The sequence below is a fragment of the Calidris pugnax genome, unplaced genomic scaffold, assembly GCF_001431845.1.
Source record: "Calidris pugnax isolate Ruff unplaced genomic scaffold, ASM143184v1 scaffold91, whole genome shotgun sequence".
NCBI lineage: Eukaryota > Metazoa > Chordata > Aves > Charadriiformes > Scolopacidae > Calidris > Calidris pugnax.
Genome location: NW_015090898.1, coordinates 666,584 through 685,579, shown reverse-complemented (window position 1 = coordinate 685,579; position 18,996 = coordinate 666,584). Strand labels below are relative to the sequence as shown.

Below are 18,996 nucleotides of genomic sequence, written 5' to 3'. Positions count from 1 at the left end.
AAGAGAAGGCTGAGGGGAGACCTTATCAATGCCTACAAGTATCTCAAGGGAGGGTTGAAGGAGGAGGGAGCCAGACTCTTTTCAGTGGTTCCCAGTGAGAGGACGAGGGGCAATGGGCTCAAGTTGGAACAGAAGAGGTTCCACTCAAATATGAGGAGAAACTTCTTCACGGTGAGGGTGACAGAGCCCTGGAACAGGCTGCCCAGGGAGGGTGTGGAGTCCCCTTCCTTGGAGATTTTCAAGACCCGCCTGGATGCTCCTGAGTAACATGCTCTAGCTCTAGGCAATCCTGCTTCAGCAGGGGAGTTGGACTAGATGATCTCTATGGTCCCTTCCAACTCTAAAATTCAGTGAAAATTCAGTGAAATGCTCATGGATTCCCAAAAAATCGAGGCCCCCCACAGCCCCAGTGCCCAGGCAGGAGGTGACCAGCTCACACCGTACCTTGGTGTAGTGGAACTGCATGGGGTCATCTGTGGAAAGGGACACCATGAGGCCCTTCTGGTGGAAATCGAGCAATGGGTTCTTCGCATACTCCAGGAAGAGGCTGTTGTTGCTGAGAGGGGACATAGCGATGGGAATCTGGGCAAGGAAGTACAGGTACTGCAAGACGGGGCTCTGCGAAAATGAGGAGAGTTGCCAGGTTAAGGATGACGTTGCTGCCCTTTCCACCTCCAGGGTCACTCCTCAGATCAGCCCAGCACCCCAGCCAGGAAATGTGCTGCACAGAGCTCACGTGCTAGAAGAGAGATAGACAAGCTACAGTCTTCTGGGGCCCACACGAGACCAAGTGAGTTCAAACCTGTCTGATTTCAGAACTCAGCTGGCTCCAGTGATCACAGACATATCCAGTGATAGGTCTGTGAGGCTGAACCCCTGAAATCTGAGTACATTTCTCAGCTACATCCCCCCACACACCTGGAGAAACACAGAAAATCATGTAATATCTGCCTGAAGCCAAGCTGGCTGTGTCAGTCTAGTGCAGAGCACAGTTAACTGTCAGCTATAGTGAAGACCAGCTGTGACAAGTTTTCCTCTGCCATGCCTGGGCTGCTCTCTGGCAGACTGCTCTACTCACCTTCTTGAGGTTGAGACCATGGGAGATGTTATCTGCTGTCATGAAGGCTGTAAGCAGATGTGTGAGGGCCCCGGCTTCCCCACAGTGTGGACGGAAGAGGAACGTGTTCATGCCACGCTGCCTAAGCACATGGAAGAAGGACTCAGAGAAGGCAAGCAGCAGGGTTAGGTGGCATGTGATGCAAGATTCCCTGACATCAGGTCCAGCTCTGCTTCTACCAGTGGGACCCCAAGAATCCAGCTTGACCTAGAAGCACATTATTTGTTCTCTTTTCTCCTCTGTGCAGAGATGCATCTCTGCAATCCCAAAGTTTTCACCCCAGTCCATCACGCTTCCTGCCGAGGAGTGTTTGGATTGCTCTGGGACATGAAGCTCCAAGCTATGCTGTGGCAGGGCAAGGAGGGCCCCACTTCTTCCACAGCAACAATCAAAGAAATGACACATCTCATGAGGCAGCCCCATACCTACCATCATAGGTAGCTTAGCAGATCCTGGGCCTCACCTGCGTAGGTTGTTGAGCACTAGGATGTTGGCATACATATAGTATAGATAGTAGGTGTAGGATGGGTTCTTCTCAGAAGTCCACTCTTTTGGCTTTGGGCTTTTAGTGCAGAACATGTGTCCACTATGCTTGGATTCATCATCCACGCTGTCGAAGCCAGTGATCTGCTTGGCAAAAATAACAAAAAAGTTGCATCTCAAAGCTCCACACCTCATCATGCCCAGGTGGGCTGGCTCACCCTGCCCCACTGCAGCTTGCCACAGCCCAGCTGTAGCCTGTCCCCCTGCTCCAACCAAGAGCAGAGCCAGGGCAAGGCTGCAGACCTTGCTCCTCACAAATGTCCAAGCTCTATCAAGGGCTAGAAATAGAGCTCACACCAAACACCTCTGCAGGAGGGGAGTGGGCAGCATTTCTCACAGCCCCACAGCAGCCAGCTCAGAGTCTGCCCCCCCCAGAACTTCTGGGCACACACCTGCTTTCCCAAAGTGTGGCACAAGCCCACTGATGACATTTTCCATGTCAGTGCCAATACCCAATTTCTTGTGTAATGTGAGTGCTCACCACACCCTGACGACATCGCCAGGTGACACTCACGTGACGTAGAAAGACACTCAGCTCCTTGTGGGACTGGGGATTGACAGTTGCCTCAAACACGGGAACAAAGATATTTTCCAGCATCTTCTCAAAGTGTGGGAGGAAATTCTTAGACCTGAACACATCGCTGTGGGCAGAGAACAGGGATTAGCTGCTAGCAGAGGAACAACATAGCCCCAATAATCCCTTGAGGAAAAAAAATGAGGTATAGTAAGGCACAATTAGGCACAGGGCTCCCTCAAACCCACAGCACATACTAAATCCTGGGTACTTGGATCATCCACTTCATGTTGGGGGAGTAGACCCGGTGGTTGTTGAACCAGCTGGCTAGCTTGGGCCACTCCTCAGCCGATCGCCCGTAGATTGAGAGGCGAGGCTCTGCGTGCTGGTACTTGGCATCCTCCAGATCAGAGCCAACCTCCTGCAACACAGAAACAGTTGCATGGGGACCCTCCAGCCGCTGGGCACAGCAGCACCACAGGCTTGACTGCTCTCTCCTCCCCTGGATGCTCACCTTGATGATGGTAGCGAAGTACTCGCCGTTGATAGCATTCTCTGTCTTCAGGTAGAGGTCCCGCAGCTCACTTGCACCCACAGGGTTATACTTGTCGTTGAACTTGTCAAAGCGCTGAAATGTCTGGCGCCCCTGGAGCAGGGAGGATGGGTGGTGAGTACCACACACACACACACACACGGGGTCCAAGCATAGCAGCTGAGCAGGGGCTGATCCAAACAACCCAAAATGGGAAAGCCAGGAGCTGCTACATCCTGCCACAAGCACTAATGTGCACGTCAGGGGTACAAAAGGAGAGGAAAAGCCATGCCTACAGGGGTGGATGAGAGGGACCCAAGAGTGGGTGCCCTACCACTTACAGCATGGACATCCAGGGAATCCACTGTCAGGTCGCTGGCTGTGTCAGTCTAGTGCAGAGCACAGTTAACTGTCAGCTATAGTGAAGACCAGCTGTGAACAAGTTTTCCTCTGCTATGCCTGGGCTGCTCTCTGGCAGACTGCTCTACTCACCTTCTTGAGGTTGAGACCATGGGAGATGTTATCTGCTGTCATGAAGGCTGTAAGCAGATGTGTGAGGGCCCCGGCTTCCCCACAGTGTGGACGGAAGAGGAACGTGTTCATGCCACGCTGCCTAAGCACATGGAAGAAGGACTCAGAGAAGGCAAGCAGCAGGGTTAGGTGGCATGTGATGCAAGATTCCCTGACATCAGGTCCAGCTCTGCTTCTACCAGTGGGACCCCAAGAATCCAGCTTGACCTAGAAGCACATTATTTGTTCTCTTTTCTCCTCTGTGCAGAGATGCATCTCTGCAATCCCAAAGTTTTCACCCCAGTCCATCACGCTTCCTGCCGAGGAGTGTTTGGATTGCTCTGGGACATGAAGCTCCAAGCTATGCTGTGGCAGGGCAAGGAGGGCCCCACTTCTTCCACAGCAACAATCAAAGAAATGACACATCTCATGAGGCAGCCCCATACCTACCATCACAGGTAGCTTAGCAGATCCTGGGCCTCACCTGCGTAGGTTGTTGAGCACTAGGATGTTGGCATACATATAGTATAGATAATAGGTGTAGGATGGGTTCTTCTCAGAAGTCCACTCTTTTGGCTTTGGGCTTTTAGTGCAGAACATGTGTCCACTATGCTTGGATTCATCATCCACACTGTCGAAGCCAGTGATCTGCTTGGCAAAATAACAAAAAAGCTGCATCTCAAAGCTCCATGCCTCATCATGCCCAGGTGGGCTGGCTCACCCTGCCCCACTGCAGCTTGCCACAGCCCAGCTGTAGCCTGTCCCCCTGCTCCAACCAAGAGCAGAGCCAGGGCAAGGCTGCAGACCTTGCTCCTCACAAATGTCCAAGCTCTATCAAGGGCTAGAAATAGAGCTCACACCAAACACCTCTGCAGGAGGGGAGTGGGCAGCATTTCTCACAGCCCCACAGCAGCCAGCTCAGAGTCTGCCCCCCCCAGAACTTCTGGGCACACACCTGCTTTCCCAAAGTGTGGCACAAGCCCACTGATGACATTTTCCATGTCAGTGCCAATACCCAATTTCTTGTGTAATGTGAGTGCTCACCACACCCTGACGACATCGCCAGGTGACACTCACGTGACGTAGAAAGACACTCAGCTCCTTGTGGGACTGGGGATTGACAGTTGCCTCAAACACGGGAACAAAGATATTTTCCAGCATCTTCTCAAAGTGTGGGAGGAAATTCTTAGACCTGAACACATCGCTGTGGGCAGAGAACAGGGATTAGCTGCTAGCAGAGGAACAACATAGCCCCCATAATCCCTTGAGGATAAAAAATGAGGTATGGTAAGGCACTATTAGGCACAGGGCTCCCTCAGGACATCGCCAGGTGACACTCACGTGACGTAGAAAGACACTCAGCTCCTTGTGGGACTGGGGATTGACAGTTGCCTCAAACACGGGAACAAAGATATTTTCCAGCATCTTCTCAAAGTGTGGGAGGAAATTCTTAGACCTGAACACATCGCTGTGGGCAGAGAACAGGGATTAGCTGCTAGCAGAGGAACAACATAGCCCCCATAATCCCTTGAGGATAAAAAATGAGGTATGGTAAGGCACTATTAGGCACAGGGCTCCCTCAGACCCACAGCACATACTAAATCCTGGGTACTTGGATCATCCACTTCATGTTGGGGGAGTAGACCCGGTGGTTGTTGAACCAGCTGGCTAGCTTGGGCCACTCCTCAGCCGATCGCCCGTAGATTGAGAGGCGAGGCTCTGCGTGCTGGTACTTGGCATCCTCCAGATCAGAGCCAACCTCCTGCAACACAGAAACAGTTGCATGGGGACCCTCCAGCCGCTGGGCACAGCAGCACCACAGGCTTGACTGCTCTCTCCTCCCCTGGATGCTCACCTTGATGATGGTAGCAAAGTACTCGCCGTTGATAGCATTCTCTGTCTTCAGGTAGAGGTCCCGCAGCTCACTTGCACCCACAGGGTTATACTTGTCGTTGAACTTGTCAAAGCGCTGAAATGTCTGGCGCCCCTGGAGCAGGGAGGATGGGTGGTGAGTACCACACACACACACACACACGGGGTCCAAGCATAGCAGCTGAGCAGGGGCTGATCCAAACAACCCAAAATGGGAAAGCCAGGAGCTGCTACATCCTGCCACAAGCACTAATGTGCACGTCAGACCACACACACACACACACACGGGGTCCAAGCATAGCAGCTGAGCAGGGGCTGATCCAAACAACCCAAAATGGGAAAGCCAGGAGCTGCTACATCCTGCCACAAGCACTAAAGTGCACACCATGGGTACAAAAGGAGAGGAAAAGCCATGCCTACAGGGGTGGATGAGAGGGACCCAAGAGTGGGTACAAAAGGAGAGGAAAAGCCATGCCTACAGAGCATGACCCAAGAGTGGTCTTACACTAAATGCCCTACCACTTACAGCATGGACATCCAGGGAATCCACTGTCAGGTCATAGGGGTGCAGATTGAGCTGCTGGAAAAGCTGTTTCAGGGTGAGTTGTTTGCCGTTGGCATTATAAACGACACGGTCAGCATCCACACAGTATGATTTCTTGATGAAGCGCAGAAGATGCTTCTGGTTCATGCAGGCTGCAGCGTGGATGTGTGTGTCCACCTGAGAAACCAGAAGGACAGCCATTTAGCTTCGAGTTGGGATGCTGCAGTACTGTCACAGGGACAAAACCCTGTGGGTTTTAACAAACCCCTTGGGTGAGCCCAAGCTGTGTGGGGAGCCCGGCTCAGCCCAGCAGTCAGCACCATCCCGTTAGCAGGAGCAGTGTAGCTGCCACAGAGCTTGACTCTTGATATCCAGTTCTCTCAAGGCACCAAGACAGCTCATCTTCAAGAGTCCCTAGGGCTGTAAGCCTTGCCATTTACCTTCCGGCAGTTGTAGAAGTCCCGATGGGGGTTGTTCTTTAGCTCTTTCATTTCTTCCATCTCATTTAGCATTTCATGCACTTGGAACTTGGATGAGAGGAACTTTAGGCGCCGGTGAGTGTAGGTCTTGCTAGTGAAAGCAAAGAGTAGAACGGTGGTGGGGCTCCTTTCCCTCAGCACAGGGGCACAGCCCTTCAAACACAGGGATGCAGCTTCCACTTGAGGTGGAGGAGCTCATGCTGGCCTGGCCTGCATCCCTAAGGTGTTGCTTCTGCTCCATCACAGAGCTTCCAAGGAAGGCCTGACCAGGTGTAAACATCCCTGCAGGGCATGGCTCCAACCCCTGAATGCTGGGCACATTCCCAATCAAGATGGCCAACAAGGGCCAAGAACGCTTTGGTAGCCAGCAGGCTGCAGGGATGGAATCAGCAGGTTTCCCTCCCAGGCAGAGGGGGGACAGCCCTGGCTCTGCCCTGCCCTCCACCCACCAAGGCAGGAGCTGTGGGCTGCCCCCAGCAGTGCTGGGTTGTGCACTTACACAGGGCCCTTGGCAATCAGGGCCAGGAGGAAGTTCATGTCATCAAGGAAGTGCTCGAGGCTGAGGTAGGGCAGGTCCTTTGGCTCATTTCTTTCAGCCGCTGCCTTGTCTCCGTAGATGTAAACTACCCCATCCTTCATCTGGATATGGTATCCCAGGTCTTCAGGGAGATTCCCAGTTTCAAAGGGATCCTGTCCATCCTTCACTGGTGGGGTGAACACTGGACCAAAAGGAGAATACCATGAGGCACGAGCTGCCAGCCAAAACCCCACATGCCTGCCACGCTCTTCCACCCCAGGCAGAGGGCAGGGGCAGCCCTGACACTGAAGAGAAGGCCTGGGCAAGCAACTCCCCTGTGGAGCTCCTCCGCAGCCCTTTTCTGACCCATGCCCACCCCATGCTGAAGCCAGAGAGGAAAACCCTCCAAGTGCTTGGATGTACCTGGGCCAATGTCACTTGCCCTCCAGACCTCGCCTTCGATAGCACGCAGGTACTGAGACGGGGTCCTGGGGAACCTCTGGAGAGACTGCTGCATGTATTTCTCCCGGATGCAGAGAGCACGGTACAGGCCTTTGCAGACAACTTCAAAATCTTCAACTGTCACCTGCAAGAGGGCTGTTGCTGAACGCAACCACACAGCTGGAAGCTGGCTGGCTGAGAGATACCTTGGTGCACCAAGATGAGAAGGGGACATCCCCTCCCTCACACAGCTCTGCCTGAGCAGGGCAAAGAAGGGGTAACAGGCAAAGTCCTAGACGTGGCAGAGGGAAGTTCCTCACACCAGGAACAACGCATTCCAGATGTCACCCTCTCTTACATTCTCCACTGCAAACTGTACCTGGCACTGAAATGGAAGGCAGGCCTGGGCAAAACCCTACAAGCTATTTTTGGAGCCCAGGCTGAAACTGAAGCAGGACCAACAACACACACTGATCCAACATGTCAAAGACTTTTTGATTTACTGCACAGACAAGTGTTTTGGGCAGTCAGGAGACAGCAGACTGGAGCAGCATGGGACAATACCCTGCAGCACTCACTGCAGTTATAGCAGAAGGAACGTGCTTGTGCATGGAGGGGCTTCCAGCTTCCCCTAATTGCTCCTCTGCTCTTCAACTCCAGGCTGAGCAACCTGCTCCAGCCCAGGAGGGAGTGCCCTGCCAGCTGTATCTCAGCAGCAGCACAAATGTAATAGGAGGCTGTGGAGGAGGAGAAGGAGGAATTGGCACAGGACGTGACAGCGGTCCTGGTCAACTGGCTCCAGGTGACTCTGCCAGAGCAGATGACCTCCAGAGGTCCCTGCCAGCCTCAACCCTTCTAGGATTTTGTGATGCACAGAGATCTCAGACAGATCTCTTGTGCGAGCAGGAGCAGGCTGTGACAGAGCGAGCATCACCTGCCCTGCCTTGCCCTCCCCTCTGCCTGGAGAATCCCATGGGAAGCACGCAGCACCCCACAGACTCCTGCTGAGGAATTCAGCTCCGGATCCTCCAGGGATGTAGCAGGGCACCATCAGATGCCCATGAGACACAGACTGAGCTGGAAGACACAGACTGTCCTCACTGTACCTGGTACAGACCCCTGTGACCCCAGGAGCTACTGAGGGTAGGTTCTAGATGAGGTGTTAAGATGGGGAAGGGTCAGGAGAGGGAAGGCCAGGCAAGTACCTACCCCAGAGGCATAATCCCCTGTGATCTGTACCCGCTGGAAGTCAGGCACAGTCTGGTACAGGGGGGAGGTAGAGATGACCTCATCGATAGTGGACAGTCTGGTTATAGACCTCTGAGCCACAGGGACCGCCAAGGCGATTGTCTTCATGCGGAACAAGCGCTTCTTCCTGCCGGGGAGGAAAGTCTGAGGCCAACAGCCCCAACTCCATGGCCACACGCATGTGCAGGGTCAGGAGCACTTAAACAGCCACGTTCCAACTGTGCACAACATGAATCATCTCACTGGTGGTTTCTGAGCACCCTAAACAGACACTGCCCCAACAGCAGAGGCCACAAAGTAGCCACAGACATTCAAGCATGGTTTTTCCAGTCACACCTTTCCAGAGAAAGGTCTCCCAGTCTCCCTCTCCAACAGCTTTGTGGCCAGGGCTGTGCTGACACCCAGGGAACAGGCCAGGGGTGTCTTTCAGTCCAACAGTGGAAACAGTGGGAGATGTGGTTTTGGGGGATATGGTGTAGGGGAGAACTTTGTAGAGTAGGGTTGATGGTTGGACTCGATGATCCCAAGGGTCTTTTCCAACCTAAATGATTGTATGATTGTATGTATGAAACCCTGAAACCTGGCAGATGCCCTGGGATTACCAAGGATTCATCCCATGGGTGCTGTGGGCTGTTTTCACTGGCCTGGATGTATTCTTTCTTCCAGCTCCAGCTAGGGACCTGCAGACAACACTCCTCTCTTTTCCCCAACCGCCCTGTTTGTTGCTCACCGCTTTTCTGCAGAGCTCTCGTGAAGTATCATGTGCTCTCTCATTTCCTGGCGTGAGATGGGGCAGATGTCTTCCACGTCAAAAGGAGAGATCTCTTGCCTGGTTTCCTCATCTTTCACCTCAGAGGCAAAGACCTTCTCTGCGAAGGAGCGCATTGCCTCGTCTATCTCTGCAAGGAAAAGGGACAGAGTGCAGGGTCACACAGGCATATGGTGCCCAGCCACCATCCAGGCAGGTGAACCTCAGCCATCATGGCCTTATGACACTTACACCTCCATGCTGCCTGGAAGACTCTGAGCAACAAGCTTACAGAACCTGTGCCACACATAACCACTGGAGACATACCTACACACCCCCAGCACTCCAGAAAAGGCAAAAATACACCCCACAGCCCAAGAGTAGCACAAAAAGGCCCAGAAAGAAGCACAGCCTTGGGAAGGGCACTTAGGAGAGCATGCACTGGGGGAAGAGGAGAAGATTGACAGAGCCCTCACAGTTCTGGGAAGCCCAAGACCCACTTGTTCCACAAGGCATCCAGAAAGGATGAAGACAGAGCTATAGATGGAGAAGGAGAGAGTTGGCAGCCCAAGAACTTGGTTCCCACCATCACAGTGCAGCTGAAGAGCACCCAGCCAGGGAACCATCATGTGGACTCGACCCCTCTCAGCCCATCACCTGCAGCATGCTCAAAGGTGCCAGCTAACATGGCCCTGTGCAAGCCACCATTGACACAAGGGTGGCTGGAGCTTTTTGAAGTAGGAGAAAGAAGGTTAAAAGCCCTTCCACTGCAAACAAAGTACCATAAAACAAGAACCCGAGGGCTCTTGTGGCAACATCTCTTGGAAGCACACATTTTCATAGCACACATGGACACTAATCGAGCAGGAACACCAGCAGTCAGCAGCTCAGCATGAAGTGCCGTGAGGATCGGTGCTGAAGGATGGACCACACCATTGACATGTCAAACAGGACATGGTCAGTGGATAAGGACCAAAGCAGAAAGGACTGACGTGCGCGGCAGAAGCATGCCAGACCTACAAGAGATTTTCAGCAAGAAAGTAGCCTTTTTTTTTTTCCCACAGGGTGTTGGGGGGGTTCAAACCAGTTTATCCCTGTAGCCCTGAATTTGTAGTTCCAAGGTCCAAGCTGTGGGTTGGGGAGGCACAACACAGGGGCTTCCTTTCCCTGCTGCTGTACGGTCAGGCAAAGGGGCTTGTGTTGAGCTACAAACATGTGGGAAAATTCTTGCACAAGGTCCATTTCTTAGCAATGTAATGTCACAAAAATAGGATTTCAGTAACAAAAGTTGTTGTTGTAAAGCCGCTGTATCAATGGGTCCCAACATGTTTCTTAGAAGAAAAAAATGCAGGGTTTTTTCACTCTCCCGTTATTTCCCATTGTTAGGGACTCTGGGATGACAAGTGTCCAACATGTTTCTTAGAAGAAAAAAATGCAGGTTTTTTTCACTCTCCCGTTATTTCCCATTGTTAGGGACTCTGGGAGGGACTCAGCAAGAAATCTTTTCTGCTGACGCATAAAACCTCAGCAAACATGAAGGAGGAAGAAGAAGGCAGGGGCACCATATTGCAAACTTCAACCTCAGTAAAGGAGATGAAGCATTAATCTGTCCTCAGGCAGGGGCACCATATTGCAAACTTCAACCTGAGTAAAGGAGATGAAGCATTAGATCTGTCCCCTCGTGGATCAAATGCACTCAGAGCAGGATGCATTCAAAAGAAGTTATATTAGGCTGGATCTCTGTTGTTTTTTTTTTAAAAAGGGGAAAAAAAAACCAACCCAAAACCAAAGGTGTGAATAGGTGCAAGGGAAATTGCAAAATGTTTCACTTTCTGCCACAAAGAACTCCAATCAAAAAATTGGAGTTCTGTGCAGGAGCTCAGGCACGCTAGGACAATATTCAGCAAAGAGCAGCTTCATATATCAAAGCTGGAACCATTCCATGAAACAGCGAGGAGCACAGCTGGCACTGCTGAGAAACAGCATCTTCTCAACCTGCTGAAAGATCCCCATGATCATGTAACTGCTGTTGCTTTCCAATGATCATGTCTAGGCAGGACCACAGCAGAGCGTACAAAAAGTCTAGCAATACTCACCTTTGTCTTCTGCTGTTTGAGATAAAACAGAAACAAAACCAGATGTGATCAGCCCTCTAAAAGCCTTTTTGCCTCATCATCACATCAATGATTAAAAAGGGGTTAAGTACAAGTTTAGCCAAAGCCTGCCCCTTACAAAGGAACGAACAGTACTTGTCACTTTGTACAATATAAAGGTGTGAGTTCAGTGTTTACTCTTCCACGATACAGCCTCAGGTGTGCACATAAAGGAGCCACATCACAGGTACCATCCAACCTGAGGCTGCCTTCAGCAGCCCCTGGGTTTCCCTCCAGCTGCCCAAGGGAACAGCATTTTCTAGAACCTACATCACCTCGGTCAACACTATGGGCAACTAACAGATACCCAGTCATCTAATAAGATTGTCTTGTCTTGGAAGGTCTCTCCCTACTCCTGTGTCCAGGCAGAGGGATGCAGAAGAACATAGGAACAACTTATGAGGGCAGAACAGGATTCTCCTGCCTCAACACTCAGTTATTGTCCATGACTTGCCATCCTTTGTGAAGATCAGGATGGATGGTCATTTGAAAGATGCCGAGTTCCATCCTCCTATGGTCACATCTCCACTTCTTCACTAACAGCATCAGACAGCTGAGACACTGCAGTTCCACAGACCTTCACTCCTGGTCATACAGTGTGGCATCAACATTTTGGGGATGCAACTCATGCCCTTTCCATCCGACCCAGAAAATTCAGCCTGGAGCTCTGGCGTCACAAGCCACCAGCTGCTGACTTCCCCCAGTCCAGCCTGCAGAACAGACTCTCCCGGCATTTGAACTCCACATATTCATTTGCAAACTAAGCATCCCAGAAATGCCAAGTTTGACCTTTCCTCTCTTTTAGTGGATGAAAATTGCGCTCATGAAGGTCAACGAACTCCCACTGATGTTGCAGGGCCAGGCTTTCCTACGTTCACGTGGGACAGTGGCTGTCACACCACACCAGCACTGCCAAGTCCAAGCACACTCTTATCAGAACTGTTTGGTGCTGATATTCCCCGGGGCTCTGCGATGGCATCACAGCCCCCTCTGTGCTGCACAGCCCCTCTGGCCCTGCTCCTGCTGCCCACCCTGCATCCCCATCCCCTGCACCCACATCTCAGCTTAGCCAGGTTGACCAGAGACTCCCCAAACCCCTCGGACCCCTTCACAGTGATGGTATCATTACAGGATACATCACACTGCAGGAGAGGACACTGAATATTTTTCTTCAGTATGAGCAGAGTAATATTTAAACAATAATGCTATTTCTTTGCTGCACTATCCAAAAATGTCTCCAATCAGGAAGAAAAACACTCAAAACCCCCAGCGAGGTCCCCTGGAGCACACAGATACCACAAAATCTCAGCAGCTGCTGACGAGCCTGCCCTGTGGCTCCTTGTCTCACTAATTGCTTTCAGACCTACCTGGAATTCTCACCCGTGACATCTTTCCAGCAAATTTGTAAAGCAGCAAGTAACACCCTACAGTAACAGAGCACAAGTAGCCAACTGACTGCACAACAGCCTAACACTAATTTTACTCCTTTCCCTTCCCTGTAATTAGACTCTCCTGCTCTAAAAGGAGAGCTGAGGTCAGATGTAAGACTATTTAAAGTGCAACCACAAGCACTTGCACTGAAACAGGTGAAACCATGGCTCAAATTTAACTTTTTTTTTTTTTTTTTTTAAATTAGTTAGGCTTTCATTTCACTTTTAGTAGCATTTCACCTGTTGTCTGGCCAGATTGCTACTTCCCAGGACTGCAGCACCTTCCTAAAGTGGAAGTCAGTTTTTTAGGAGACAGGAAAACTGCTGTCTGCTGTGCTGAGCCAATGGTTAAAGGAAATCCCTAAGGCACAGGGCTGATTTTTTCATCAGAAGAGGAGCTGGGGGTAGATACAAACAATGTGCTCTCACCAACCCACGTGTGCTATTCAGAGAAGATTTCTCCTGAGAGGGACCTACTTGAAAGGCTGGATTTTAGCAACAAGAGTGGCACAAATGTCCTCGCATCTTCCCAGCTGAATGAAACAAACAAACAAAGGGAAAGTGAGAGGAGCTGTATTTTGTTCCTGAGGTTTTCAGGAACTGTGTTTATAAAAATTTGTATCTTTATAGTAAGGTGATATTCAGTTCTGTGCGTGGTGAGCTATAACCAAGGCATATCTTACAGAGACCAGCAGTTAGTACAATCCAAGGTGTTGCAAGAAGCTCCTCCCTTAAGCTACACATTGTAGTGTGGGTCTGGCAGAGCAGGGCAGTGGTTTGGGAAGTACCTCTCGACTTGTTTTAAGTTGATTTTTTCTCACATACAGGCATTGAGGGCTGTACCCAGTCCTTTAGGGTCTCCTCAAACCATCTTCAGCTCTCACATGAACTTGGAAAGCTCCTGTCTTAAGGAAAATGGCCGGAATTTGTAGTGCATTGCATGTTGCCAGGGTAACTCTGAGCTTCTGACTCAGCTTCCTGGTGGGAAGTGGTAAATCTAAACAGGTCAGGAGGATACAATAGTTTTGATTTGAAACAGAGTCTTTTCCTGTTTGTTTATACTTCACTTCTTGATGGAGTTGAAAAACGGCACTGAAATCAGGACAAGTCAAGCAAAGCATCCTGGCTGTAGCCATATCATAATAGTAAGGTGATATTCAGTTCTGTGCGTGGTGAGCTATAACCAAGGCATATCTTACAGAGACCAGCAGTTAGTACAATCCAAGGTGTTGCAAGAAGCTCCTCCCTTAAGCTACACATCGTAGTGTGGGTCTGGCAGAGCAGGGCAGTGGTTTGGGAAGTACCTCTCGACTTGTTTTAAGTTGATTTTTTCTCACATACAGGCATTGAGGGCTGTACCCAGTCCTTTAGGGTCTCCTCAAACCATCTTCAGCTCTCACATGAACTTGGAAAGCTCCTGTCTTAAGGAAAATGGCCGGAATTTGTAGTGCATTGCATGTTGCCAGGGTAACTCTGAGCTTCTGACTCAGCTTCCTGGTGGGAAGTGGTAAATCTAAACAGGTCAGGAGGATACAATAGTTTTGATTTGAAACAGAGTCTTTTCCTGTTTGTTTATACTTCACTTCTTGATGGAGTTGAAAAACGGCACTGAAATCAGGACAAGTCAAGCAAAGCATCCTGGCTGTAGTCAGCACAGTCACGCTGCCTGTTTGGAAGGTCGTAATGTTGGAGGGAACAGAAAAAACATGGAAAAGACAACGTTGTTTGGAATTACACGTGGACGTAAGGGCTTCCTGTGCTGTATTTTTAGGAACAGCTATGTAAAGGCCTTGTCCCAGAAAACGGCTGGAATAAGTGGAAGAGTTACCCACATGAGATATAGAGCTAGAAACAGCTTTTGTCTGTAGATTCACAGGGACCTTGTGGCACAAGGAGCCAGTGAAGTCAGATGAGCTGCGACCCAGCGCAGCGTCTCCAGCACAGATCATTTCCAGAGCATCCAGAAACTCTCTGTGAAGGATCACTACTCGATGTGCACAATTTCAAAAGATGCTGGTTACGATTGAGACATAAGGGCTTCCTGTGCTGTATTTTTAGGAACAGCTATGTAAAGGCCTTGTCCCAGAAAACGGCTGGAATAAGTGGAAGAGTTACCCACATGAGATATAGAGCTAGAAACAGCTTTTGTCTGTAGATTCACAGGGACCTTGTGGCACAAGGAGCCAGTGAAGTCAGATGAGCTGCGACCCAGCGCAGCGTCTCCAGCACAGATCATTTCCAGAGCATCCAGAAACTCTCTGTGAAGGATCACTACTCGATGTGCACAATTTCAAAAGATGCTGGTTACGATTGAGAAGTTCTCCAGAATTCAGGGGGTCCTACCCCCACTGCCCAAAATTGATTTCCTCCCTTGACACACAGAGGTGCAGCCAACGGGGCAAAGCTGGGCTGCTGTTACACTCTTGATCTGTAATAGCTGGTCTCTTCTCCATACTGATAGCAGTCTTCAGTTTCTGAATTATTTTTGCTCTTACTCATTCCCCAGTTTGTGGGCCCCCACACCACATCATCATTATTATTATTATTATTATTTAACTATTTAATTTAAGGTCAATAAAATCTGGCTCCTGCTTTTTTTGCTCTTCCATAGGGACTCTCTCTGCCCCTAACCTTTCTGGATGTATCAGGATCTTGGGACTTGCATCTGAAACCAAAATTAACCTTTAGGGTACAGGGGTCATCTTCCTCGAGACGCCTGTTGATCCCCCAGCTTTTTAAATCACAGGGTCAACTGCGTTGGGTTCAAGAAATCCGAGTAAAGCCTGGGTATGCTGTGCTAAAGTTAGGACTACCTAAAGCCTCTTTAAACTCAAGTATTAAATACAAACAAGCCATCTTCCCACTCGTTTCCAGCGGGAGAGAAAGTGATTCACACCCAGAGATTTCAGAGGGGCTCTAAACCTTCGTCTCTGAGCTGCCTTCATTCCACCCAGCTCCAGTCAAAGGGAAAAGGCCAAACACGCCAGCAATTTGGCAGCTTAAGGTATTTCGCAGGATCTTCTTCTAGTTCACCTGGCAGAGCAGCCGTGTGACAGGGGCAACTGTCCCAACAGAAGCGTGGAGGCAAGTTTCCCTAGAAAATGGTTTCAATTCCTGAAGGAGAAAAGTATTAACAGAGAGGGGGTAATGTGGAAACTCAACGAGGTCACTCCTTGACGTGCCTTTGACCAGCTGCACCTTGCACCTCAGCAAGTTCTTCTCTCCCCACGTTGCTCTTAGTCATTCCCCACACAGATTTCTCCAGGGCTGGTTAAATCAGCCTCTGTTCCAGTGGGGAACAACAGGCAGTGAGTCCTTGGGGTGTGAAATAGGTTCTAGTAACGGATTGTTACAGGTAACAATCACATCGGGGAAGAGCTTTCCTAATGAGCCAAGAAACCCTTTGCTTTTAAGCTCCCATCTGAGCTGATGTTCTGAATCTCTCCTGGAACAGGCAGTGACTCCTGCAGCCACTCAGTGCAAGGAGTTTTATACCCTGTCACAAGGAGCCCATCCTTAAGTTCCCTGCACAGAAAACTGGACTCTGGGCTCCAGAGGGTGGACACGATGTCTTAGGAGAAACACACTTAAAGCACACTTACTGTGTGGTCCATCTAAACTGGCCATATTGCAGGAGGAAAGACAACCAGGGCAGTGTTTTAGGAGACTGAATTAAGCAACTTAAAAGGCTAACAGCTTGATTTGGACATAACAATAACTTTATAGCTGATGTCACTCTTGGAATATCAAGTAAAGGAACTTCCCCTCACCCTTTTTTTTTTTTGACTTAGGAAGGATCCTTTCCAAGGGCAAAGTCAGCAAATAGAGAGACTCAACACTAACACAAACTGCACAACACAACATGGGACTCCTCAAGAAGCCTATGGTGGGTCTCAAAGCCACTCTCACTGCTTATTCCTGCTACAGTGAACATATACAATATTTGTCAGCTATTGTCAGAAGTGACAATTTGAGTAAATCCTAGATCCCCTGGAGAAAGCAGACAGCATTGTGATAAGCCTTCTGTTGTGGATCCCGTGCCCAGATCACCATCACAAAAGAAACAGTCAAAGAATTCCAAGTTTATTCTTTAAAAAAGTTATTTAAGAAGCAAAATAATTTACTTCAATTGAAACCAAAAGAGATGCATTATTGAAAGCAAATAATTATACAAAGTAACAACAAATTAGCCCTTGGATAAAAAGTCCAGATCCCAACAATTCCCTGGAGGTTACACACACAGTCACTCAGGGCAGAGGGAGCAAAGGGGGACCACGCGCAGCATCAGAACTAATTCCAACTTCTCTCCTTCCTCCCTCAGCCCTGAAGCTGCTTGAAATCTAATTCGAAGTCATTGAACTGCACTAAAAATCATGATGGCTTAATCATCACAGCGACCACCCAAAGTCCTCCTGGTGACATTAAGACCAGAATTTGAGTGCTGTTCTCTGATCAAGACCATGGAGTGGGGACACAAACAGTAAGAAGCCAGAGTTACACGGTCTCGTTAAACAGCTATTCTCAGTCCCTAACAACAGAAACACTTCCTTCAGTTATTGGCACTTGTAATTTTTGAACATTAGCTTTACCCTTTTTTAATATTTTACCCCAAAGTTGTTTATGCCCGTTCTTCTCAGTCAGGACAGCAAAGTTAGCTTGGCACCAACACCATCTTACGCTGTTAGTTCTAAATAACGACATTTGGACTAAGTCTACAAAACCACCTTTTCCAGGGATCTTGCCTTGTGCAAAAACTTCTGTGCTTATCTTCTAAAGAATTTTCCCAAAAGTTCTTGGGGTTTTATCGTGTCTCAGTTGCCACCAAATCAGGGTTCTCTTATACAGAGAGCGGGAAACAAAGTACAACCATTTGCTTCATGCTCACGACCCTACAACACCCCAATTTTGGATTGCTTGCTAGATTTCAACCTTAAATTAATGAAGCTGGGAGTCCCACCTGTGTGGGTCAGCTCTGCAGCACCCAAAAAGCTGATGCATCCTCCTCTAAAGTTTCAAAGGCGAAACAGTTTCTGACCTGTCCTTACCAGGTCTTTTTCCCTTGTAAGATTTTTATATTGCCCAAGAAAAAGGAAACACTGAAGAAGAAGTAGATGGATTTGCCAGTTCCCTTAGAATTCTGAGAATTCCTGACTTTTAGGGTTACAGCTAATACATTTTTAATGACACCTAGAACATGCCACGTGATGTAGAGAATTATTATCAGCCTCAATACAAAAAAAAACAGTTTTCCATACTTGGCCACACAACCTTCAGACATCAAATCCCAGCTGCAAGAGGTTTCCCACGGCCACAGGCAGCAGCTCTGAGCTCTGCAGTCCTGCTTGCCAGGAAAGAAACTCTCAAGTTTCCCAAATAATCAAAAAAAAGATACATGGACCCAGATGACAAGATCTCACCATTCAAACTGCAAACGCCACATCGCTCCTTCCAAAACGCTGGGTCCGTGTGACCAGAAGTGCATCCCAAAAGCTATCATTTTCCACATATAATCTTTTTAGAAGCAGCCAGTCACCTCCTGCCACAGCTCCAAGAATGCTTTCGTAAATAACTTCTTGCACCAAATAAAAGCCCAGCTCTGCTCGCTGATTACAGCCCCGACAGCCTGCAGGGATGACAACTCCGTCACGGTCACCTTCAGGCACAAGATCATCAAATGAACTCGAGTCACAGCCAACACTACCTGTAACGCTGCCCACCCCTGTGTATGCTGCTGGAAAAGAATGTTTTTATGGAAAAATACTGTGTTTTTAACTCTTATCAGTGTCACATCAATTAAGGGTAAAATAAATTGCAAACCGTACTTATATGGATTATCATGGATAAAGAAAATGGGATGCAGATTGATCCTCTTCATTCCAAGAAGAGAATTAAGAATGCAAATAGTGAAGGAAGCAATATTAAAAGGAACCATTTATTCTCTTGGTATTAACTGTTCTCTAGTTTCCGTTTGAAATTGAGAACTCCAAAATAAGATGTATGAATCTGACACCAACAAACTGAAATGAAGCCTCTTGCAATTTCTCACTGAGGCTGGTTGGGCAGCCGGACTGAACGCTCCCTCTGTTGGCTGCAGGCTCTTTGCTCTCCCATCCCACCAGCAGCATTCACTGCCCACACAGCACAGACTCCAGTGCCAGCAGCAGGAGAACTGGGGAGGAACATGCTACCCCCCAAGGAACAGCGGTAGGTTTTGCAAGAGACCACACTTGTTACGTCCCAATTACACGAGGTGACAACCTTTTGTTCTAGGAAGAGCTCACCCAGCTCATACAGCAACTCTCTTGTACTTTGAGGCTGATTCCCATCAGTATTTCATACACCTTCTGC

At 49.2% G+C, this 18,996-nt stretch overlaps 1 protein-coding gene across 1 annotated transcript in view; it reads right to left on the bottom strand.

Moving 5' to 3' along the window:
• The window catches only part of AMPD1 (adenosine monophosphate deaminase 1), a 13,219-nt gene extending 577 nt beyond the window's left edge, over positions 1-12,642 (bottom strand). The window contains exons 1-14 of the mRNA XM_014948502.1: positions 12,586-12,642; positions 11,162-11,173; positions 9,048-9,216; positions 8,279-8,444; positions 7,052-7,214; positions 6,611-6,830; positions 6,073-6,202; positions 5,615-5,809; positions 5,072-5,203; positions 4,815-4,978; positions 4,558-4,684; positions 3,701-3,864; positions 3,199-3,319; positions 445-618 (exon numbers count right to left, since the gene is read on the bottom strand). Of these exons, the coding sequence (XP_014803988.1) occupies positions 445-618; positions 3,199-3,319; positions 3,701-3,864; positions 4,558-4,684; positions 4,815-4,978; positions 5,072-5,203; positions 5,615-5,809; positions 6,073-6,202; positions 6,611-6,830; positions 7,052-7,214; positions 8,279-8,444; positions 9,048-9,216; positions 11,162-11,173; positions 12,586-12,607 (1,959 nt within the window). The 5' untranslated portion in view covers positions 12,608-12,642. The remainder of the gene's footprint in view (positions 1-444; positions 619-3,198; positions 3,320-3,700; positions 3,865-4,557; positions 4,685-4,814; positions 4,979-5,071; positions 5,204-5,614; positions 5,810-6,072; positions 6,203-6,610; positions 6,831-7,051; positions 7,215-8,278; positions 8,445-9,047; positions 9,217-11,161; positions 11,174-12,585) is intronic.
• Positions 12,643-18,996: the final 6,354 nt, after the last annotated feature.